General features: G+C 34.6%; 1 protein-coding gene and 1 non-coding gene across 2 annotated transcripts in view; one reads left to right on the top strand and one right to left on the bottom strand.

Moving 5' to 3' along the window:
- Nucleotides 1-2: 2 nt before the first annotated feature.
- LOC101833887 (cadherin-10) overlaps nucleotides 3-26,825 on the bottom strand; it is a 187,432-nt gene continuing 160,609 nt past the window's right edge. Inside the window, exons 8-12 of the mRNA XM_040757652.1 lie at nucleotides 23,221-23,357; nucleotides 14,528-14,649; nucleotides 8,286-8,394; nucleotides 4,760-5,011; nucleotides 3-2,305 (exon numbers count right to left, since the gene is read on the bottom strand). Coding sequence (XP_040613586.1) covers nucleotides 1,815-2,305; nucleotides 4,760-5,011; nucleotides 8,286-8,394; nucleotides 14,528-14,649; nucleotides 23,221-23,357 — 1,111 coding nt within the window. The 3' untranslated portion in view covers nucleotides 3-1,814. The remainder of the gene's footprint in view (nucleotides 2,306-4,759; nucleotides 5,012-8,285; nucleotides 8,395-14,527; nucleotides 14,650-23,220; nucleotides 23,358-26,825) is intronic.
- Nucleotides 16,346-16,450, top strand: LOC121144418. The gene has a single exon (XR_005881774.1). It is a non-coding gene; the product is annotated as a U6 spliceosomal RNA (small nuclear RNA).

Raw genomic sequence — 26,825 nt, 5'->3', positions numbered from 1 at the left:
TCTTGTCAAATTATTCTGCTTTTAATGACTGAAATATCCAGGAAACAGCATTTTATTAATTTCAATGCGGCACAAAGGGGAAAGGTTTACTTTCTTAAACATTTTCCGGAAGCCAAAATATGATATACATTAGTGGGTTCTGTCAAGCTAAGTGTTAATATCCATTCTGATGTGTCCTTAGCACTACTTGCTGAGATTTTTAATTGGGCCTCATGGGTTGTCTCTCTTTCATACTCAGACTATTAGGCAAACTGAAACATCGGTGGGTAGAGTGGTGTGTACCCTTTCAGCATTGAAGTTAGGGAAAAAAACACTATCCAACAAGATTGAACTAATTAATTCTGAATTAAGGATACATCAAAATAGCACACAGACCTACTCAACGCATATAGCATTTTTACTAATTAGTACATGAATCTTTGGTATTGTTTGTAATATACTCAGCAGGGATTGTGACTTCTGTATCTACTAATAAAGTATTCCATTTACAAATAAATCATGGGGTAGTACTTGAGCAACAAGTAGTAACATTGCTCTCAACTCAAAGAGTCTCAGTAACATTTGATGATCGATTGCCACCACTTTAAAGTATGTTTTTCAGCTTGTTCTTTTGCTTTCTATTGAATCATTCTTCTTACACAAAAAGACTTTGTTACAACAATATGTGATGCATCTCTGAGAGCTGCATAATTGTGAAACTGCATTTTAATGGAATATTCAGTGTTATTACTGTCATTACTAGGCATTTTCAAAGTCACCATGGGAGGTAAATATAATTCCATTCAACGATTATTCCAGCCTTAGAATTGTCTGAACTCATATTGCCTATAAACCTCAATAGCACAAATGCCATCCCAAAATGAGAAGACATCTTATTCTTTCAGATACTATTTTAGTAAATACGGGTGAGACGAAAACACTGAACCACCAGTATATTTAGCACAAGAACCGAGAATGGCAATGATTTAAATCTGAGTGTGATTGACTCTGCAACTCAGGGGTTAGAGCACCATTCTTGGAAATTTTTTGAATGACAAATTATAAGTGGTTTATAATTAACAGATGCTTTTAGTATGAAAGTTTGCACATATCACAGTGTAATGATTTATTGCAGAAGAGCAGTGCTTACCTGTGATATCAGCTTGGTAAAGGCTTTCGCATTGCTTATAATGTGTTTTTGTCTTCTCATGTATTTAATTTGATTTAGTAACAAGATATTTAATTTATGGAGAAAGAATTTGCTCCTACGGAAAAGATAAGCTAGAGACAAAGTAGTTGTAAAAACTGGTTTATTTTTTTAAAAAATAAATACAAAAATATAAATATAAAACATTAGCAGATAGAATTTGATGAAATGAAATTGCACAAATGCTTGTATACCAGGCTGCATATCACACCTACAACAACACATGTACATTTTTTAACTTAATGTACAGAACAGGATAAATCTTAAATGTTTTCTTTGCCTTTTCAAAGCTTCATTTGCAAGGGCAAGACGTGTACTTAACAGAAGCGGCTTGTTCGTGAGGTTGCTTAAGGGAGAACTATGCTGATCAAGTTTCTTTTATTTACTATGATGGGCAACACTGAATTTCCATAGCTTTGGCTCTTGGAAGTGATTAAATAAAATGTCGTGTATATTCCATGAGACATCCTACAGGGGAGAATTAATATAATTAATGAACAAATTAAGAAATAAGTGGAAAACTTGTGCTGAGTGGCAGGAAGAAATTCTCCTGATTATCAAATATTGTGAAGTGGAGACAATATCTGCAAAGTTACTTTCTCTCCTTGAGCAGAACTCCGGTGCCTGGCTAAGCATCTTTGTCGCTCTCGCCACCACCATACATTTCTGCTAGTTTATTAAACCGAGGCCCCCATTCTCGGAGGTAATCGTAGTTTTGGTCTCCTTCAGTGGTACCTGATTCTAAGGAGCTCAGAGATTCAGCAATCGAGTCGTTTCCTTCATAAGCGTAGGTAGCCAGAGAGTCGTAGGGAGGCGCGGTGGGGTCCAGATCATGCTCTTTGAGCCGCTCGTTAATGAAATCCCGGACATCCGTGTTATCCGGGGCAGTAGGAGTCCTCCGTGGTATAAATAACGTTTCAGGAATTATATCTCTCCGGAGCTTTTTCTCCTCAATAGCTGCAGGATTCCTCAGGGTACCGATATCAAAGGCCTGAGTGTCCTCCTCTCCACCACCTTCATCGTTATAGCTCACAATGTTGTCTCTGATGTCCTCTTTGGATAAGATCAGAGGCTCTGTCTTGCGTTGCCTTTTCAGGGCTGCAAAGAGGACTACTATAACTTAAAGAAACACAAGGACATGGGTTAGAACTTCATTCCCATACACACAATCTAGAGCTCAAGCACTACACAGATGGGAAGTTGTTTGTAAGTTGCATGGCAGGCCAGAATTTGCAGTTAATTTTGTACTTTTGTTCAGAGGTTGAGAAGGGAATAGCTGTGGTGGCTAATATGTTTCTGACTCATTTTTAAAAGGGAATATCTTTCAGCAGCTCAGTGGTAGAGCAGGCTCAAGAACCTAGGTTCAAGCCCCTGCACCAAAGAACTGACATAAAAAAAAATAGGTTGAATTCAGCCTTTACTAAAAGGATATGGTTTGCCTACAAGTTCTACTACATCCTGACACAATTAGAGAAAGTGATGTCCATCACAAAATTTTGAGGAATAATTTCAGTTCCACAGCTCTGCTGATGGATATACACAGACTTTTGCTTCCATTACCAAAAGGCCTTCATGATTGGGGAAAATGTGACTGTATTTTTAGAAAACACAAATATTTGCTTGTATTTGCCATGGAAATTTACCCAAGTCTTCTAAAAAAAACTCCCCAAAAAATTAAGTTGGGTGAATTCAGAACAAAGAGCAATTTCATATCATACTGAATTGACTCCAAAACACAAGTGTCTTCTTCAGAGAGGACTCATCTCCAGCAAGCAAATATGCACAAGTAGAGACACACATCACAAAGATGAAAGTCACACACCTTAGGAGAACATTAATTCAAATGCCACTGGTGGACTTGGGGTTTTCTATTTAACATTCTTCAACATTTTGTTATTGATCATTTAAGATATTTGAAGAGATATCAATTCATTTAAATGGAAAAGATAAAGAGAAAACCTTAGTTCCCTTAATACCTCTATTTAGGAAATGTGTTAAAGCAAGCAGGAATAACTATTCCTCAAAAATGTACTTTGTTTTCTATTATTTATATTCACTAACATTAAATGCCATGGTTGTTTTTGAGAAGAGCTTACCTTGCTTTTCTTAGTTCACATATTGTCACACACATTACAATGGGCAAGTTAAAAAAATTTCAATCTTAATCTGATAATATACAGCTTCCAATACATAATACAAAGGGAATTGTAAGACTGACTGCACGTCCAAACTCATTTTCCTGCTTCGTGAAATGGAGTTAAAAGTCTTTCAATTACAGTCAAATGGGAGAAGAAAATGCAAAAGAAAGTAAATATACTATTTTCATCTCAAGATCAGCTAAAAATCAATCTACTCTGGGTTATAAAATCCACTAGCATTATTTTGTGACCAACTAAATCAGTTAAAGGTCTGTTTGACCAGAGTTCAGTGAAAGTGATAGACATGAAGCCCACCATGCTGCCAATAGAACAAAAACAATGAAAGCAATCTGCAAATTCTACAGAAAACTGAACAACAGTGCACGCTGGCTGTCCTGTCTTCACAGATGCTGACAGCATTTCTGATTTCGAGAACCATTAGGAGTGAAAATAATAAAATTCAATAGCTTTTATTGGTTGTGTGTGTGTGTGTGTGTGTGTGTCTTGTTTATTAATCAAGAAAAAAACCTTTTGTGGTAAAGTGTTTGGTACAGTAATAAAGAGTAGATAGATAGTTAATAAAAGTTTGCTATTAACAATTACTATTAATTTTTTTCCTTTTGTTAAAAAGTAATTATTTTCACACATTAATTTTGAGTATCCTTCCCCTACTCTACCCAGATCCTTCTCACCTCCCTACCCACCTGAATCAACACTCTTTCTTTCATTAGAAAACAGACAGACATCTACGTAACTGTAAGAAAGAAAAAATGGAATTGAACAAAATGAACAAAAAAAAAAAGAAAGCAATAACAAAGACTCAGAAACACACGGATTTGCACACACAGGGAACTCATCAAAAATCAGAAATCATAATAAGCAAGAAACCTGTAAGGCAAAAAGAAAAAAAGGCTATGACAAAGCATTGAGACAAAGAAAGCCTTAAAAAATTCCCATTGAGTTCTTTTTGTATTGGCCATTACTTCTAGGCTAGGGCCTGATCTTCAGTGTGGTGGTTTTTATTCCCAAGGAGACTCTGTTGGAGAAAATTTTTCCTTCATCAGCAGTTATCTAGAAATTATTAATTGGAGTTACCCTGCAGGTTGGGGGCAGGGCTTGTGCTAATCATTATTGCTTTTATTTCATCTATGTCATGAACTATTTTTCTTTTTTGGTGTCTATTTTTATGTACATGTGAATGTAATTCCCACAGATAGAGTCCCATGATTTCTATTACCATGAAGACTCCTCTAAAGATTCTATGTTATGATTGGGTAACATGTTAACATGTTTCTTTGTTAATAGTGTCTCCCAGTTAACTAGCATGAACGTTTAAACTTGAATGGTGGTGTGTTTTGATGGTAAGCTTTCCTAGTCAATAACAGACTTAATTAGTCGTCCTGGAACACATCCCCCGTTCTCTAACATTTCTTACCTAGAAGAATTATGATGCAGAGGAGAATGGCTATCAAGGCTCCAGTGCTGAGGCCAGCAGGGAGGAGCAGCGCTTCAGCACTGCAGGATTGCATGTTGCCTTGGCTGTCGCAGGCGCACACCCGGATGGTCAGAGTGCCAGTGCTGCTCTGAATTGGGTAGTCGTTATCAGATATCACCACAGGCAGCAGATAGGTGCTGATTTCGTGTCGATTGAAGCCATTTTTTCTGGTTAAAATTCTGGCAGTGTTATCTAAAATAAATTACAAAGTAATACAGTTTGCATCAGTCAACGTGTTTTGTTGTGAACCATAGTTATTGTTTTGTAAAATAAGTTGTTATTTAACTTAGAAACAATCTTATTTTACTTATCAATCCCAGTTCCCTCTATCTCCCATCCTCCCAAGTCCCCCACCCACTCCCAATCCCACTCCCCATCCACTCCTCAGGGAGGGTGAGACCTTCCATGGGGGATCATCAAAGTCTGTCACATCATTTGGGGCAGGGCCTAGGCCCTCCCCCATGTATCTAGACTGAGAAAGCAAACCATAGTTTTAAATAAAAATAATCATCAATTTATTTAAAGTACATGTTTTCCTATTCAATATGCATAATGCAATTCAAACTAAGTCAGGTATGCTAGATAGTATAGAAACTCAAGTAACATTATTAATATTTATTTATTCACTTATTTTGAGCAAGAAACTTGACTAACGTAAGTTCCCTGCTATTACTCCCAAATCCTGAGATTACAGATTATAGCTCTATGCTCAGACTGTATTGGTGATTATGTTTCAAATGATTGTCCCATAATAGGAACCATAGGAACTCGTCTGTGACATCTGTAGAGATGATAAATGCTCTAGAGTTTCAAACAATAAGTTTTTATCAAGAAAACTAGTGCTTTTAATTGTCTAAATTTACACATGTCTGAAAGTGTACTTTCATATGACAAAATATGCATCCATGTAATAATTATGAAGAAAATATGATCTAGTGCAGTGTAAGCACATAAATCAATAAAGTCATCAGGATTCATTAAGATTCAAATATATAACAAAATGTTAGCAAATATTCTGAACACTGTTTCCATACTTTCAAAGTATAAGAAAATATATATACTGTATATAAACTCACACACATACACATACACAGACACACACACACACACACATATATATATACATACATACATATATATATATATATAATATATGTGGTTATTGAGAAACTTGCTGTCACTGTTGTGGAGTACCAAATAATATTTCAAAAAATGTAGCATTTTAATGGCGTTTACCATCCAATTGCCTACTACTCTGCTAGGAAATTTTCCCTAATCTGATAAGTAACCCACTTCTCCTCAGTGTTGGTTGTCAGGGAAGGAATATGGAGTTTCTTCTGGTCTCAAATAACGAACTTTTAAAGGCCACTGAGTGTGTTAGTTTCTATCTCATTATTTTTGTCAGATGAATGTTGTCTTGATACTCAAAGGGCTGACTGCAAGGGCATGTAGAAACACCAATCAATCAGCTGTTAAATGAAACAAACAGTACAGAAAAAGAAAATGGCAACTGCTTACTGTTTCAGTGGCTGAATATAAAACAAGTTCTTTCTCCATTAATAGAGATGTTAACTATGTCAGGAAAGCAGAAGTTTCAAATAATAGAAACATATGAGCAAATTTGAAGACGTACCACTCAAGCATTAATATCTAAGTTATAAATTTGCATGTGTGGGAACATTTTAGACCCTTCTTTTCTCGGTGTCTTTTTGGCAACTTTAAATTTTAATTTTGTAATAATTTTGCCATAATTAAGAAGCAAATCAAATTTTTATTTTAAAATAGCCCTTATGCTTTAAATTTTATGAAATGACTAGGTTTTAAAATCATGATATATATTTGATGTACCACAGAAATAAAGTAATTTTAAAGGATTGCTATCGTTAAATAAGATACATAAGAAGAACATGAGGATAAACATGAAGAAACATTCAAAAAAGTGTATCGTTTAGTTAATTTGTATATAATTAAAATTCCTTTAAACCTTTACCCAAAACAGAAAACAATGACATATATGAAATTAGGTGAGATATTCCACTAACTTAAATGGAATACAACTCAGTGGACTCTTCAGGTTGGTATTTTTGTAAGTTTATTCCTTCCATTGAGCTATTTATATAGATTCAAAAATTCTTTCTGGCATAACAAAAACATAATCTATGTCAAATTAACTAACATGAGCCTTAAGTGGTTTCTCAGGGAGCTTTGAAAGCAGTGCCATAACAGAAGCAATCCTAATATACTTCACTTTTTAACAGGTAGTGCCTAACATCACAGGAAAATAATCAAAATTAAGTAAGACCAGAAACAGGTAGTTTCAGTTCAGTACTGAAGATTCAATTCAGACAGTTGCAATCGAAAGTCTGCGTTTAGGTTGCCCAGTTCAGCAAATTGAAATTGTAATGGTGGGTGTTCATATGAAATTCAGACTCAGCTTGACATTCTGTATATCCAATGCCAAGGCTATGATCCTCTTTTCTAATCCAATTACTCTATGTGTCTAGAGTGACAGAAAACACGAACATTTCAATTCTTAAGGTTTAGTGAAAGCACACATCTGGACTCACTTAACTGAACATTCTACTGGATGAAATCTCTTGGTGAGTAGCTACCATGATGTAAAATGATCCAATATCTAAAACTCTTTTAAGGTACACATAAGCCACCTTGAAAAACTACAGTCATTGGCCTTGTTAACACTTCTCAGACACTGAGCAGAAAGTACTTTATATCTGCCAGTGTGGTTATAAGATTTATTTGAAATATATCTGCAGCCACAGTAAGGCTTCTACCAACATGAGCTGAGGTCATTATTTGTCTTGAAATCCATTAAATATAGATGAGACTGAATAACACACATACACAGAAACTCATGTGTCTGTGTGACAATGTGTATGGTGATGCATATTTATCAACATTCTAAAAATCATAGTCATTTTTCATAGTGATTATATAAAATGCTTTCTGCCTTATTAAAACACCAATAATTTCAGAGATAAAAATTTATTTTACACAGGTCAATAGCAAGCTTGTCACGACAGCAGGGAACATGCAAATTTTTTGGAAGATTCTGTGGGGTTTTTTCCTCTTTCTTTATGCCTAACTGTCTCCAGGAAATCTGCTACCATTATGTCCCATCAAAGATGCACAGACTCTTTCTTTCCTACAGTCATTCACATTCTATCATGTTTAAAATATTAACTAATTATTTGCAGCCCTTCTAATCATTTAAACATTTAATATTTCCCTGAATACCCATAGTTTGTTTTATTTTATTTTCAATTTAAGAGGGTAAATAACCTCAAATAAGCATTACATTACTAAACATGGAGATGAACAGATTTTTAAGCACACATTTTTTAAGTTGATATGAAGCATATAAATAAATGGTTTTATTGCAATAATTATTTGGGGGGGCAAATTTCCACTAATGTCATAATCTGTATAAAAAGAGTTCAAAAATGACCTTCATTATCCTGTACTGTGAAGTTAGGATTAACAGCAGCCAAACTGAAGAAAAACTTCTGTCCACCCAAGGGATCATCTTTGTCAACTGCACTTATAGTCTGTATTAGCTGCAGGAAAGAGAATATTACAGTCATCACATGTCTGCGAGTAGAACAAGGACCATATATGTCATTTTGCATACCACAAATAGCATTATACAGACTGGGAAGGTCATATTTAAGCATGCACACATAAAAATACAGATGTAGATAGTGACAGTTAATGTAATATGAAACCATCCATGAACTTTTGAAAGAACAAGAAATGATATAATGATGTATGTGAGAGTTCATAAAACAGGGATGGGGAAAGATATGATTAGATTACAATCTCAACAATAATAGGTACAACAAATCTTTAAAAAGTAAATTGAGCCAGCCGGTGGTGGCGCACGCCTTTAATCCCAGCACTCAGGAGGCAGAGGCAGGCAGATCTCTGTGAGTTAGAGGCTGGGCTGGACCGACAGCCTCCAAAACAATACAGAGAAACCCAGTCTCATAAAAACTAAAACAAAAAAAAAAAAAAAAAAAAAAAAAAAAGAAAAAAAGGAAAAAAGAAAAAGTAAATTGATTTTGATCATCACACGTATATTTCAGCAAGCTCAACTTTTAACGATTACATTGCTTTTGTGAATTCTTTCAAAACGCCACGTGACATTCTTTGATTTTCAAACAAGTTTAGGGAAGTACTTGCTATTCTGTATAAAATAAAGTAATGATTTAGAAGAGATTATCCAAACATAGAAACTGATTGTGGGATAGGTCTTTTCTTTGCCAAAAAGTGATGACAATATTAAAATGAAATAGAAATTTTAGAGCTAGGAGAGCTGGCCCACAACTTTAATTCTAGCTCTCAGGAGGCAGAAGCAGGTGAATCTCTGAGTTTGATGACAGCCTGGTTTACAATGAGAGTTCCAGGACAGCCAGGATTGTCTCAAAACAAACAACCAAACAAGAACAAAAACAGCAAAGACAAAGAAATAGAAATTTTATCGGTAATACATGATTTTTTCCAAAGAAAGAATTTTTATTAAAAAGAAAAGGATTATCCTCTTCATTTGCAAATATAGTTTAAGATTGAATATATTCATACAGTAGAGGAGTGGCTAATTTAACAATCAACTTTGTCTTTAAAGGAACAAATATTTTAAGCTACTATGGAAGGTGCTGGACAGACGGTTCAATGATTAAGATTACTTGCTGCTCATTGAGATAACCTGTGTCCAGTTCACAGAACACACATTCTGCAGCTCACAAACACCCATAATTCCAGCTCCAAGGGATATGACATTCCCCTTCTGACTCTGTGATCACTGGAACACATGTGGCATGTAGACACACACACACACACCACACACACACACACACATTTTAAAATAAACAAATATATTAAAAAAGGAACTCCCTGCCTTTGAAGTTGAAAACGTAGAACTGTATTACCATATCATATCTTGCTTTAGATATCTGTAACCTTCACATCTTTTAACTACATAAGTGGCAGTTTTCTTGATTATTTTCCAGTTATATGTATAACGTTTCAAGAAATTAATTTCAGGAAAACATCAAAAGCTTCCATTTTTTAGTGTTTATATAAACATTCAAACCTATGCTTAGAAAAATATACTTTTAAAGCATTAGATCAACATTGCATGTATATTTGGTAAAAAAATTCTTGAGGTTTTGTTGATTTAACAAGGAATTTAAAGTTTAAACTCTTATGAAAGTGATTAGCAACATGAACAAATTATGATCACACTATATTAAATTACTTTTCTTTCAAAACATGTTATAGCAATAACAGTAAAAAAATCCTACTTATTATAATTCTAATTATTTACTTCAAGGCAATTTAAGAAATTTAATTAAACTACAGAAAGTAATATATTATTTTCTAGAAATAATAAAAAATAATCATTTAAGTGATGAAATTATTGTAAAAGAGTATTAAATCATGGATGACTAAATATTTGCTATAATAAGAATGAAGAGAAGCAAACTATAATAGAATAAAATGCAGAACAGATACTTGAATACACTTGAGACAAAAATGTACAGATAATGGTAACAGGCAGTTTGTTGTTAAAATTTATCTGTTTCTTCATTCCTAACTCTCCTTTTTCAATCAGGTTTTGAATTTCTTGCCTTTAAAATTGTGATTCATTGGTGTATTGAAGAAGAAATAAACATCATAAATGAAATAACAGAAGAAGAAAGACCATTGTAACGTTTTAGTCACTACAATTCTTGTCAATATGTCTGTACAGAGAGATGCTAATAGATATATATATATGTATATGTATGTACATATATATGTACAGAGAGATGCTAATATATAATATATATATGTACAGAGAGATGCTAATATATATGTAGAACAAATGGTTCTTCAAAGAAAAATTAGAAGATCTCAAAGAAACATTCATAACTATGATTTCAAATTAAAGTTCCAGTCTATTTTTATAGAAGAAAATAACATATTTTTGAGTACCAATGTTCACTTTTTTATATGTGTGTATAGGAAATTATGAAATGTACCTGGTATCTTCAAATGAAATATGTATAATGATTAAAGATTGTGGCAACAATGAATTAATGATTATTGGTTAACTGAGCCACTGTAGTATGGAAAAAGCAATATGCTACTACTAAAGTGACAATAAATGAAATGACATAGTCAGCTGTATGTTTCTACCATTCTAGAACACAAGTTCATGAACAAAATAAAATTAGATTTCTCCTGGTTTGCCAAGGACTCACTATTTTATTCATTTTAATGCTACAAAAAGAAAAAAAGAAAACAAAAGTGCTCTTGAATATTTATTCCCAGAATGTGAAGGAAAAACACAGTCCTTACGAGAAAAATTGCCGACTTGTATTTTCCCATCCTACACCAACTTCAAAGCTGTTTGAACGTTCCTAATAAAATGAAGTGTGGGTGGGATGTTGGGTAGATTCTTAGACACACAAAGAAAGAAAAGCAGTGATTATGTTTGAAAATACTTAACTGTTTCTGTGAGAAGATATGTACTTCTTGGTGAAATTTTTCCTTTGTTCTTGCCATATACACACCATTCCAGGTTGTAAGAGATGTACCTGAACACTGCTCTTTGGATAACATATGATGTAAATTTTAGATCTGATAAACCCTGGCCTGCCACTTGACTTAATATGTGATGTCAGTTGATAATTTTGTTTGATAACATCCATAGGTATTAAAGAGTAAATTTGAGCATCACTTTTCCTGGGACACTAGTTTACTAAGATTCTTTTGAGATGTAAATGCCTGTTTGCTCCCTTGACCATGAAAATATACTCTCCAGCTGAAGGAAAGGACATGAGTGAGGGAAATGGATACCAAGAGTCAGCTCTCTGCCTCACTTCTAAAGACTTTCCTTTTTGAAGGGTGCATGAGTTTAGCATCCCAGTTTACTTGCCAGTTAGCTTCCTATCAGTGGCAAGTTTCATCCTTCCTAAAGAAAATGCCTCCTTCTTCAATCAAGGAACTGACAAGACCAGGGGAAGAAGAAGTAAAGGAAAATGTGGTGGCTCGCAGTTTTATTTCTGACTCACCCATTTGTCCACACACCAAATGAGTGGGATTATCCCTCATGCTGTATATCTAAGTGTTACTTAACAACTACTTAAATTATAGGGCTACTGCTTGGATTAAGGTACACAATAAATAGCTCAAGTCTATTGAGAAGTCCTAACACTCAATTTTCCTAGTATCTGAGGAGGCCTAATTAGCAAGTGCATTTCACCCAGGGCTTATAGTGAGGAAGTCTAGTGAAAAACTACTTTATCTCATTTGGATGCCATGACTTTAGATTCTGAATCTGCTGCCCTCCCACTTCCTACATGGTTGTGCTTTTTGAGAAATAATGTGTAGTCAGGCTGTGCTTGATCACACTATGTAGATGGGGAAACTTTGAACTACTGATGCCTTTGTCTCAGTTTCTCAAATGCTGGGTACACTGATACATACCAACACATTACACTAATGATTTCCTATCTAAAAGCCATGTTCAAACAAAAAATTTCTTAAGCACTCAGACTAAGATAAACCTAGTATGAATACAAAGTGTTGATTTGAACATATGTGCACATATGTCCAGTTAGAGAAGAATTATTCATATTCATATTAATGTTGTCAAGACAAAACAAATATTTTATTATTTCCCTCCATGAACTATTTTTGAAAAATCCATACAATTTTGAGGCATTTGTGGGTTAGCTACAATGAGCAAGAGAGAAAGCACAAAGAAATAGGTACCAGTCTTTATTTTGAATATTTGTGAATATCATCATTTATGCCTCAACTAGTCAAAATGATATCTCTTGAAGATCAGTTTGAATATCCATGGAGGGAGCAATGCATATAGTAGCAGCAAAGTGGATAATCTATTACTTACAGAAAAGATTTTAACCTAAGTCATGCTGAACCTGTAGGTCAAAGACTGACTGGAAGGGTATCTTTAGGGTAGACACACTGATTCATTAAGAAAGTTAGAAGCACCTAAGTTAATTAAATATTCAGAAATAAACATTTACAGAACATTAGAAGTAAAAAAACTCGAATTGCAGTAATTTTTATCGTTTCAAACAATAGACAAGCTATTGAATTCTCATTAAAATATTCACAAGTGGAACTTGAGTTATTCGACAATGCAATTTGCATAAAAATATAGCAATGACACTGATGTTTATAAAAGCATTAAATGATGTCAAAACATGACACAGTTTTTCAATGGCTTCTCTATCTCTAATAAAATGCTTTTGATTCCCAATTATTATTTATAATATACAGCTTCCTTCTGTGAAGATAGCACTCAAGCCAATTAACAGCATTTCTTTCAGCCATATATGCTGGAGCTTTTCAAACAACAAAATGAGTCCACTGAGGAAATGATTTAAATAATTCCAAACAAAGCTGATGTAAAAAGAATGTTTCAAAGGACTGAAATGAAGTCATTAAGTGTCTTATGTGTTGCCACACTGAGGAAAATCACAGGCAATACATAATAGTCAACTTGGCTGCCTTCCTTCAAAACATGTTCGCCTACAACCCAACACTGACAGCGTGTTTCAGTGAGCCTGTGCACTTGTCTCTGAATTTCCAGAGTCACACTGTCACCACCCTGCAGCAATGCAAACATTCTAAGGAGATGTTTGTGTTAGACTATTCAACAAGTAGTCTCCAAGGAATTGGAAATTTCCCGGGATTCTCTTGCTAGAGAAGAAAAGGCTGAGGCTGGTGCCGGGCACAGGAGAAACTTGTCTCCCTAAAAGAGTTCAGATAATTTGGATAACCACACAGACCACCTCACAGATAACACTAGAACTCAGAAAAGGTATTGTAAATGATTGGCAGGGACACTCTTGAATAGTACTGCTTTGTGATACATATTCCATGAGATTTGTTTAACCAAAACCTCATTTTAGGACTTCAAAGATGGACCAGTTGGTCATCACTGGCCTTTCTTATTCATTCTTCCAATCTGGCCACGCTGAATAAAACTTGTTTCCCTGCCTTTCACTGTTACATGCCTATTTAATTGATTTGTTTAGAATGGGTGCAGCTAGGGCCCAAGCTCTGACCATAAAAACTGTACTACACAGGGCATGCTGGTGCAAACGTCAAAAAGCACCTGCGAGGCAGAGGCAGGAGGATATCTATGAGTTTGAGGTTAGCCTGGTATACAAAGTGAGTTCCAGGATCGACTAGAACTGTTACAGAGAGAAATCCTGCCTAGAAAAACCCAAGTTAAATATGTAAAGAGATCAATACACAAGTTAATAACAAATAAAAACTGTCATCCTCCATTTCTCTAAACACTACTAATTTAGAGCCAATGGTATGAAGCAGATTCTGGTATATATTCCTGATTCTGAAAGTGTTAAAATATAATGCTATTTCCCACATCTCAACTTTTATAGAAGAGACAATATCTGTATTATTACATGATTATAATTATATTATTATAGAGTAAGATTTCATTATTATTTTCTTGCATTACAATTTTGCAAAGGAAATCTGACTCTTAAAATACTTTCAGGTTTATAAACATTAACTACTTTCTAAACTTTTAATGAGAGTATACATAAGTCTTCTTATCTCTATGTCACCTTTACCAAGATCTTGACTAAAACACTTTTTATACACAAGGAAAAGCATCCTGATTGGAGTTGTTCAGTTGCTTACCTGTCCTGGTCTGGCATTTTCACACACAAATGTGTCATAAAATACAGCAAATTGTGGAGCATTGTCATTAACATCCAAAATCCTCACAAAAACAGACACACGAGTTGTCTCTTTAGGGTTATCTAGAAAGAGGAAATGAAAACAATGCTTAGGATAACAAGGGTGTGTGGAGGATTCATTTTAGATAGGCATCTAGTGGTCATGAAGTGCTCACATACAGACAAACATCAGATCCACTTTTCCTGATAGAATGAACAAATGCAATCAGTAAGACTTCTATGGAACCTAGTTACCTAGACATGAATTCTGCCATTGTTGGGCATGAGAGTACTGTTATTATTCTGAAAATTCCTTTTTAAAGTATAATACAGTGTAAATGAGTTCACATTATATATGTGTCCCTAATATTCAATTATAAGATTGTATTATATAATTATTTATTAAATCCTTGCCATGTTTGATCATGCTACTTAATTTTTAAATGCTATTTTCATTTCTAATGTTTATTCTTTTAAATATTATTTTTATTAAATGTAGATTCTCCTATAAAATACATCCCAATCACAGTTTTTCTTCACTCTTATGGAAAAAAAACACTTTGAAATCGAGTAAACACTTGGTTAATATCACCAATTCCTAAAATCCACCATTTTGCTTACATCATAATGAAAACATTTTCTAATGGCTCCCTTAAGACCTTCATTTGAAAGCTAGACTACATGACTACTGATTTAACACATTTATTGGAAAAATGTATAATGAAATACCATTTTTCATATATTTTATTACATATTCACTACTGATTCCATTTAACAGAACTTTATTATTTAATTTTTGTTCATACTTTTATGTGCTGTGTGTCTGTATTAGTGTACGCATGAATGCCATAAGGTATGTGGTGAACAGATGTTGTTTCTTTCCATGTGTGTGACCCAGAGATGGAAGTATGGTCATCAGACCAAGTGCCTTTTTGTCCTGAGACATCACACTGACTCCAAGCGTGACTTTTCATATCAAATAATTCCATCCACAACAGCCCCAAACAACAGTGTATTCATCGTGTCTGTTTTGTTTAAAATGTTAAATTAAGAGCATCAAATTTGTCATGAAGAAAGATAAATTTTATTAATTATCTTGACTGACAAGTGAAATATTAAAACATGTCTGTGTAGTTTGGCTTTAGTGTCATCCTTGCATTTTCGATAATGACATTATGTCTGTCATATTTATTCTAGACAGTTCTACTGATAGCTGACTATTTAAATTATGGATTTAAAGTCATTTAGAACTCATAATGCTAGTTATAGGAACATAGTTAAACTTGCACGCAAATGTGGCCACCCACAAACTAAAAAAACATATAACAGAAAATAAGAATCAAGAAATTTAATGTGCCCATCAAATTTGGCATGGAGAGAGAAAATGAGGTACACAAATAAAACAGAATGATATGCAGTTATAAACAGAATGACATTAGTCATTAAAAGACAACATGGATGGAACTGGGAATTGATGTAAGAAGGGCAGGTATACACAGGTACCACGTGATAGAAGTCATATGTTGAAATCATAGACCCTGAAACAACCATGGTGGTTTTCAGAGGCAATGGACCATAAGGGATGGGGGAAGGATAAGCAGGATTGATTGTGTCCTCAAAGACGGGAAGACAGGTATATTATGCTGTGCTATGCCACAGTAGGGATATTACAAAAAACAAAAAAACAAAAAACAAGAAGCAAAAAAAAAAACAAAAACAAAATAAAAACCAGAAAATGTGTGTACTTTAAAAACCAAGGATTTTAAAAGTTCACAATAGTGATCACTTCAGCAGAACATACACTAAAATTGGAAAAATACAGAGAAGATTAGCATGGACCCTGTGTAAGGATGACACGCAAATTCGTGAATCATTCCATATTTTACAATCTTCTGGGGACCTGCTCCTGGCATTCAGAGGATCCACCACAAAGGAAAGGTGTCAGTGGCAGGATACAGGATTAACTAAAAAAAATCAGTAGCCCTATTATATGCAGATGATAACTTGACTGAGAAAGAAATCAGAGAAACTTCATCCTTTACAATAGCCATAAACAGCATCAAATATCTGGGGATAATGTTAACCAAACAAATGAAATATCTGTATATCAAGAACTTTGAGTCTCTAAAGAAAGAAATCAAAGAGGATACCAGAAAGTGGAAACATTTCCCATGCTCTTGGATTTGTAGAATTAACATAATAAAAATGGAAATCTTGCCAAAAGCAATCTACAGATTCAGTGCAATCCCTATCAAAATTCTGGTACAAATCTTCACAAACCTTGAAAGAACAATAATAAACTTTATATGGAAAAACAAAAGACCCAGAATAGCCAAAACAACCCTGTACAATAAAGGAGGCATCACCATACCTGACTTCAAGCACTATTGCAGAGCTATAGTCCTGAAAACAGCTTGGTATTGACACAAAAATAGACAGACCAATGGAATCAAATTGAAAACCCTGATTTTAAACCACACACCTATGAACACTTGATTTTTGACAAAGAACCTAAAATTATACAATGGAAAAAAGAAAGCATCTTCAATAAATGGTGCTGGCATAACTGGATATTGGCGTGCAGAAGACTGCAAATAGATCCTTGTCTATTTCCTTGCACAAAACTTAAGTCCAAATGGATCAAAGACTTCAACATAAATCCAACCACACTGAAACTCTTAGAAGAGAAAGTGGGAGATACTCTTCAACGAATTGGTACAGGAGACTGCTTCCTGAACATAACACCAGTAGCATAGACACTGAGATCGACAATTAACAAATGGGACCTCCTGAAACTAAAAAGCTTCTGTAAGGCAAAGGACATAGTCAACAAGACAAAAAGGCAGTCCACAGAATTGGAAAAGATATTCACTAACCCTACAGCTGACAGAGGGCTGATCTCCAAATTTTATGAAGAATTCAAGAAACAAGTCTCCAAAACACCAAAGTATGCAATTAAAACTAAATAGAGGATTCTCAATAGTGGAGTCTAAAATGGCTGAGAAACACTTGAAAAGTGCTCAACATCCAGAGCCATCCGGGAAATGCAAATCAAAACAACTCTGAGATACCATCTTACTCCTGTCAGAATGGCTAGAATCAAAAACACTGAAGATAAGTTATTCTGGAAGGATGTGGAGAGAGGGGAACACTCCTCCACTGCTGGTGGGAGTGCCAACTCCTACACCCACTTTGGAAATCAGTGTGGAGATACTCAGTGTTTATCCTTTGCATACAAACGGACTTCGTGTGTCCATAACACAAAGAGGGATGCTCTCTCAGCCTGGACTCTTAGGGGAGTGCCTGGACCCTGCCCTGAGTTAAATGTCAGATCCTGGATATCCCCTATGTATAAGGAAGTGGGGATAGGGTGGGAGGCTGGAGGGTTATGGTGCGGGTGTGGTAGGAGGGGAGGGAGAGGGAACTGGGATTGACATGTGAAGCAAGCTATTTAAAATTAAAGTAACAAAAAATAAAAAGTAAAAAAAGGTTCACAGTAAAGATAATTAGAAGTGTTTCTGGAAACTGGTGAAAACAATAGGCAAACACATACAAAACAGTATACAGCAATATTAATTTGTGAAATTCATGCTGTTTTGTATTTTTAAAATAAAAATTTAAAAGAGAAGATAAGACAGCCTAATTATACAATGAAGAAATAAGGTTTACCACCATTGTAAAATATTTTGGCAAAATGATTATGAATGCCATTGCTTACTGTGGTGACAACTGATCAATTATTTTCTAATATTGTATTATTTTCTAATATTGTTCATTGTGTACTACTAATTTAAATGCAAAAATGTTATTTAGTATACATATAGTATATATTACAATTTGAAAGAGTTTACCACCATTTCTATATAACCATATGTTTACTCAATTAATGGTCCTATAGAGCTAAGAGCTGGTTTATGATCAGGAGTATTCTCAAGGCTAATTGACGATAAAGGAAAGATCACAAGATTATATAATTTGAAACATAATTTCTTTTCCTTCTTTCCACAAAAAATATCAACTTAAGTTCAGCATCTTTTTAGTATTGCTGGGGTCTTCTTCACTTGCATGTGTTCAGCCAGCAGGATTTATTTTAAGAGTTTTCAAGCTCTTACTGCATACAATATGCCTGCAAGTGTATTCTATATTTGAGAGTTTGGCCATGTGTCAAGTGAGCTGTGCTGGCTCTCAAGTTAACCACTCACACCTTCTGACTCTGTTAATATACTTTCTATAGATATCTTCTTCCTCATTTTATAAAATATATATCAAGTAGAACTTCTCATCTCACAGGAATTATTTGAAAAATTATATAAAAAACTTTGTTGTATTAGATTTAACAAAACACTAATTTTGAGATTAGGTCTCAGTATTTATTCAATATTATGATCATAGACATACCTTCATTTCTTCTGTTTGTCAGGAGTTTGTGTGAATTTATTCCTCACAATAAACTATACATAATAAAAGATATAAAGAGTGCTAAAAGTTTCCCTTCCATTATATGGATCTGATGAGTATATAGGCAAGAAGTAGAAAAAAGAAACAAAACAAACAAACAAATAAGCAAAAAATACGGGGAAATAAGCTACTCTTTAGTTTTCCTAATACTGAGTTGTCTAATACTTTGAGGTAGGTATATCTAGCTATATTTTTAGAATATGCTCTTTTATCTAACAACGGAGTAAGACACAATGCAAAATATTTATTATTTTTTTTTGACATGAACTCAATTCCTGATGGAAGTTCCACTATCTAATTATACTAATGGATTCAAAAGAGGCAAAAAGTTTCTACAGTAAGAAACTGCTTTGTGGGACCCTTCTCTAACACTGTAGGAAGACTCTTCAGCCTCTTTCCAAATAACTCAACGTTCTTTGAATCAAAGCTAAATCCACAGGGATGACTATGCTTTATAAAGCATAAGTCCTGGAGTCATCTATTCAGAAAACAGTGCTTACACTAATCTTTTTTTGCTGGCAGATGCTACAGCTTATGTATAAATAAAAGTATAAAGCATTCCAAGGAAGAATTATACTGAATAGCAGCTGGCTTATATTTACCACCTGAATCTCCCTCAGAATCCTTCAGGGAAACTGTGCTGTAACAAGGAGGCGTGTGCAATAAAGGCTTTCAGGATGTATGGCCTCAAGTAAGGACATTCCTATGCATGTGTAAGCTTTCCCAATCATCCCAAAAGAGGCAAGCTTGAATTATTCTCTTGAAACTTTGGGGCTTTCAAATGATGGAAATTCTCTGCATCCATTGGACAAGTTTTTCTCAATATAAATCATATATCTATATGCAATATGATCATTTTTAGACATAATTATAGGAACCCCTTGGCTCCGTATATATTTTAAAAATCCCAAGTTTAGTATGAAGTCACTGATTGTGACATTAATTTTAGAGTTTTGCAGTTTTCACCTGGCATTTTAAAATATTTTTTCAATAAGGGCAAAAGAATTATGCCATGCTGTAATGCACTGAATAATTACCTGAGGTAGACTGCACTTGTCACGTGGTGTGACGTTTGCTGTGCAATGTAGAATTAAACTGTTAGCGGTGGACCTGGAAACACATCGTAAGAGGTTGATTTACCCATGCCTCTGTCCTGTTCAGGGCTTGATGAGGGACACACTTACCGGCAAACCAGTATTTAAAGTGTAGTGAAACAATCCTGAGTATATGTTTTTCTTCCACCCTCATTGCACTGAATGCCCAGAACAGCATAATGGGACCTTGGTTACATGTGGTTGGCAGGTGGGCATTTCTAGCGCTCATTCCACAGACTGACTTCACTAAAGGGCAAGAATAGGCTTAGCTCTTAAAAAGCAATTGGCTTAGTTTTTACAGAATCATAATTACTTCAACTAGCTTTAGAAGTTAAATTTCTTAAAGTATCTGAAATAGAAAATGCAATTCCAAGCTCAGTGAGCTTGAATAAGGATCTCGAACTGAGCAGACAGCACAAACAGATTCCAGAAGCTCCAAATTGGATCTCATTAGATACGGGAGAAGACAGAGAAGCAGAAGTTTTCCTTATAGGAGAAAACATGTTTTTACACTGATAGCCTCAAAAGACCCCACCATTTATAACTACCTAAACAAAGCATAATCTTTGGGTGAGGCGGGAGTGAAACTCTATTTAGATCCCAGCTAGAATGCTGAAGCTAAATCCAATATGTTGGATGGAAGCTTTCATTAGTGATCTGAGTGGAACCCCTTGAACAATTCTCAGACTCTGAGTGATGCGGGTCTTGTTTCAGTCTGCAATAATTGCTTACAATAGCTCTGTCTTGATAGCTGTGTATAGACTCAATATCACATGTATGGAATCTATAGGCAGTATCTCACCATGGCTCAGTTGAAAGTTAAGAGTGCTGCTCTGCCTTATAATTGGTTCTGCAAGGGATTGGCACTGTTGGAAGGTTTACATGATCATGGGTATGTGACTGTTCTAGTTTCTTTATGATATAATGGACTGCATTTTGATGTAAAACTCTATTGTCACCATCTCAAGTTTCTTAATGGCTTTTGTCTCTTTTCTTTTCTGTAGGATTTGCTAATGTGCTTGGTCTTTGAAGCAGGATCGCCCCCAACATCACCCTGATTCAGCCATGTTGCCTTCTGAGTGCTAGGATTATAGGCATGTTCTGTCACATCTGGTCCATAACAATTTTCAACAGTCCACTAAATAATGACAATGGCATCCACGATGATGCAGTCTTCTTTGGGATCAATATCTGCTCCAGTCTTAGAAATGTATTGTTCTCAGACTTGAACTTGCCATTTTCTAATTGGATGAAATATTGATTTTTTTAAAGCATGCACAGAATTAAGTGTTAGATCTAGAAACCAAATAATCGATTTGATTCCCAGTTTACTGCTCTCGGCATTGTAACCTTTTAAAGTTACAAAAATCTCCAAGGACCAAGATCTTCAATAAGATGAAGTTAATAAAAATTTAGTAAGAGAAATTCCAACTTAAAGTCCCACCCTGCCTTGGAGTGGGCATGTGAGCTTGCAGTTTGCTACTTTCTAGCTTTAGCTCAACTATACCAGGTTGCATGAGGAAGGGAGGGGGATATATGTTTCAGGATTAGCCTTGGACTTTATAAAATGAACGAAAAAGATCCAGCACTAGAATTTTGCTTGACAAGGAAATTCAGAGTCCAACTTCTTCATCTCTCTAATTTGCTTTTTCCTCTTCCTATACATAGCTTCCCACAGTTCTGTGAATCCAACACAGGTTTGATTCCTCCCAAGGCAAATTATTAGAGGAAGTTATTAAGAAGGCCATCACAAAGCAACATAAAATGGTGCCCATCTCAATAGATGAACAACTCTCAACATAGAAATACAACGAAAATGAAATATTTAGGTAGATTAAGGAACACAACAGATCTAAAACAGAACTGGACAGAAATCACAGAGGAAATAAACTCTAAATCTCAGGCAGAAAAATTGGTTGTCAGTCTCGGTAAGAGACTAGATTTAGCAGAATAAAAAATAACGGAGCTTGAAAACACATTTGAATTGTTAGCAGCAGACAGATATCAAAATGAAAATAAGAAAGCATTAACAGAAAATGCAAGAGGTGTAGGATACCCCTAAATAACAAATATTTCACTCCCTGACACACCTGAAGGAGAAAAACTACCAGTGTGGGGGCACATAAAAACCTCTTAGATAAAACAAAACAAAATTTCCACAAATATAGGCAAATACATGGACATCCAAGTACAAGAAGCATTTAGACCACTCATGACCATAAATGTACTTCACCATGACATATTAATTAAATTGTTAAAAGTACAGAAAAAAGAATGCTATAGCCTAAAACAGAGGGCAATATCAAGTAAATTCAAAGGAAAATATGTTAGACGAATGGCAGATAGCTGAGAAAGAACTCAAAACTGAGGAGGACATGGACTAGTGTGCTTCTTGTCCAGATAGAAAAAACTGACAACCAAGATCATTAACCTAGCAATGTTTTCTTTGTCATTAAAGGGTCAAAGGGGAAGTAACCTAGCAGAAAAAATGATAAATTAATGGAGTTTCAGACAACTAGACCAGAATTACAATATGCTTACAGGAATACTACACTCAAAAAGAAAGAAATTGATAAATAACATTAAGAACATGAATAAATCTCAATAGAAAAAGAGACATGCCAATGAAATCATAAAGAGAAATATTACCAAAATAGTAAATACTCAAATTTACAAGAGGAAAAAATAACTGAAATACATTCAAAGCTACTCAGAAAAAAATCAGGATAGCATAATATATTTATATGCCCTAAAAGTTGTAACAGAACCTAATTATATAAATATAACTATAAATAAAACAACTACATCTCTTCTAGACATAGAAAGGAAATTTAGGTAATTCAACACTCAAGCCATGGCAATATTCCCAAGAGAACAGAGAAAATATTTTACTATAGCTGTAATATATTTAGCTATTCCTTGGTTTAGAAACAATGGAATCAATGAAAAAAATGGCACTTGAAAAAATTATTTTAAAAACTACAGGAAAATTTAATTTGAATAGAGAGAATTATTTCCACATAAAATAAATATGCAAATATATGGAGATGCAGGAAGTAAGACATGCACAAAATGAAAATATTCATGAAATACAACTCCTTACTTATCTCAGCAGCTATAACAGTAAGATTGTGCCATTGAGATAATTCACGATCCAGTGGCTTTGATGTATAAAGTGATCCATTTCCAGAATGAATGTTAAAGATCCTGTCAAGGTCAGTATGGCGATCCAAAGTGAATCTACAAATAGATGGTAAAGAAAATACAGGACATTAATGTTGTTGATGTTCATGAGCAAATCATAAAATACACTTTACTCATAATTACCAGAAACAACAATGCTAATGTAGAATATAAACTGTTCCAACAATTAAAAATGATGCACATTGGTCTTTCAGGGCATGATCTGACACTTTATTTTGCACAGACATGCAAATTCTGCAAATCACAGTCATTGAAACTATTGCATGTTGTCATAGAGAATCAACTGATTTGCATGTATTTTGGGACACAGAAGTGTGTATCAGATGTAGTTTCATTATAAACTGCCTGTACTTAGTAACCAAGTCTTCTGATGATGAATCATTACATTATCCATCATAAATTAGTTTTTATTAATGAGAAAAGTGAAGACAAGATGACTTTCATTAAAGCAGTACATCATCAACTTGTGATGACTTGTAGCTTTATATGTGACATCCACCTAGCTTTAGGTTTTTAATCACGTGTCATTATAAAATAAATGCCTTAAGGTCTTTTAAAATTGCTACAATAGAGTATAAGAAATGCTTTTGCAAGTACAAAGAATAAAGTCTTCATAAATAAATGAAAAGAGTTCTTTTAGAAACCGATATCAGATATCATGTTACCTGTCAATTGAAAGGATAATACCAGCATTTGTCACTCAGGGTTGCATAGTTAAGGTAAATATGAATATATTTATCAAGCCAGATTTCTTGCCATAATCAACTAAAGCAAACCATTACATCCACACATCTGGAATAACTTCCAAATAAGAAATTAACTCACTAGCCAGGTAGTGGCACATGAATTTAATCTCAGCATTTGGAAGGCAAAGGCTGTGGCAGCTTGGTCTACAGAGCTATTGCTAGTATAACCAAGGTTACACAAAAAGCCTTGTCTCAAAACATAAAAACCCAAAACAAAACAAACAAAACACACACACACACACACACACACACACACACACACACACACACACACAGAGACCTCACTTCTAAAAACAAACAGAAAAATAAGGTAAATTTTAATTCATTCTAACAGCCCTTCCATTATTATCAATGGTTGAAGCTGTTTGCAACCTTCTAATGTAAATTTCCTGTTCTAATTCTCTCCATTTATGACACTGTATTTTAAGATGTTTCATCACAAATTTAAAAGAAGAAATAAGATATGAAATTATCAACCCTACTGCTAGTGCTTCTCTAGTGAGCACCAGGGTACACTCACTGGATATTACTGACTCTCCTGTGCAAGCTCCTGTGAGTAGAAAATATGTCCAAACATGAGAACAATCTGCAAACAGTTACCAAAGCAAAAGAATAAAAAAAAAACTAAATTACTTGGCAGGTTAGAAAATTTGGAAGTCCTTTACTTGTGAAAAAAAAAGTAGACATGAAGTGGCAAGGTGTTAATTACTCCATAAAATACACTAAGGATAGTGCATCACTGACTTAATATCAATCCATTTTACGTGTTTCCTTTCTTGTGTATTGTACTTAATTTGAAAAGTAATAGAAGAATGTGGACGATTATTTTGCAGTATCTTGAAGGCAGAGATAAGACATCTGCATTAAAATTAGTTTTTATATTAATGTATTTGCATGTGTTCCTGTGGCACAGTTCATATGTGGTGTTCACAGGTTAACCCACAGAAGTTGAATCTCTTTGGACCCAGCACAGGACTCTTTAGACTTCAACTCTAGTCATCAGTCTGGCAGGAAGAGCTGTCATTCACTGAGTCATCTTGTCATCCAAGACCTTCATTCTCAAACATGATTTATGGAATAACTGTATTTCTACATGTTTATTGGCAAATTATGGGGTAACTTTCATATTCTTTCTTAAAACTATTTCCAGAATATGCTTAAACAATTTGTATTTGTGCACAAAAACTCACAATAAGTGACATTTATACCATGTGTGCTTCTAAAAAAGTATTAAACTGCCAGCTACATTGTCTTTGGATATCTAATATATTCCCTTGGTGTAGCTGGATATTGATTCTGTTGATGCCCAATTTCTCATAAACTGAGGTCCTTAATAAAGATGGCATAATATTCAAACAACTATACAAATATATGGTAAGCTTTATATTACATCTAGATATCTTAAAACTCCCAATACAATCTAAAGTCATGGTGATATATAAAGACAAATATTTATTTGCTCATTATAAGCATACTATCTTTTTCCAACTACTGTCAATTTTTACCATTATATCACCACTGGGATGTCTTACAATTCCTAGATAATGTAAATATATGGTGATACACATAAAAAGCCTGTGCCTATTCAGTAAAAGAAGATTATTTTTTTCTGAATATTTTCTATTTCTTCCAAGAGGATGATGAACCCATGGATATAGAAAGCATAACCGATAATTGGCAATAGGGTGGGAGGCTGGGGGGGATGGGGAGTGCGGGAGGAGGGGAGGGAGAGGGAACTGGGATTGACATGTAAAACAAGTTATTTAAAATTAAAATTAAAAATTAAAAAATAAATAAAAGCATAACCTATAGTATTTAAGTATGTGTTTACACAAATATATTTCTATTTGTTTGATATATACATATGTGTGTAAGTACACATGTACACACATATGTATATATATAAGTTCAATAAAATTATCTGCATTTTCTATATCTAAGGCAGAATAAAGTCAAAATATACAATAATCAGCATAAATAAACTCACCACATACACCATTATAGCTGGTATGGTGGTTTGAAATAAAATGGCTCCCAAAGCAAGTGGAACTATTAGGAGGTGTGGACTAAATGGAGTAGGTGCAGCCTTGTTGGAGAAAGTGTGTCACTGTGGAGATGGGCTTTGAGGTCTCATATATCCTCAAGTCATCCCCAGTGAGGCAGTTCACTTCCTATTGTTTGCATATCAAGAAGTAGAATTTTCAGATACCTTTCAAGCACCCTGTCTGCATGCCTACTGCCATGTGCCACCATGATGATAATGGACTAAGCCTCTGAAGTGTAAATGAGCCACCACAATTAAATGTCTTCCCTTATAAGAGTTGTAGTGCTTAAGCTTTCCCTTCACAGAAAGAGAACACCTAACTAAGACAAGTTGGTACAAGGAGTGGGGTATTGCTGTCATAGGCCTGACTATGCCTTTGTTAGAAAGAACATGAGCCTAGGGACTGTGATTGGAAAACTAGTTGAACACTTTAAGTACTGCTTAATGGGCTATCCTAGTAGGAACATGGAAGACAATGGTAATGAGTGTGATTTGAAATGTGTGTGCCTGGATAAAGAGACTTAAAAGAAGAGGAATGTTAGTATGTGGCCTAGAGCAAGTCTGGTGATATTTGGTGAACAATGTGGTTGCTTTCTGCCCTTTCTGAAGAGTCTGCCTAAGGCTAAAATGAAGAGCTTTATATTAATTTCCTTGGTAGAGAAAAAATCTCAAAACATTCTTATTGGGGAAGTCCTGTGTATAAGTTAATAAATT

The sequence above is a fragment of the Mesocricetus auratus genome, unplaced genomic scaffold, assembly GCF_017639785.1.
Source record: "Mesocricetus auratus isolate SY011 unplaced genomic scaffold, BCM_Maur_2.0 Super-Scaffold_100015, whole genome shotgun sequence".
Lineage (NCBI taxonomy): Eukaryota > Metazoa > Chordata > Mammalia > Rodentia > Cricetidae > Mesocricetus > Mesocricetus auratus.
This window is presented reverse-complemented; position numbering and strand designations above follow the sequence as displayed.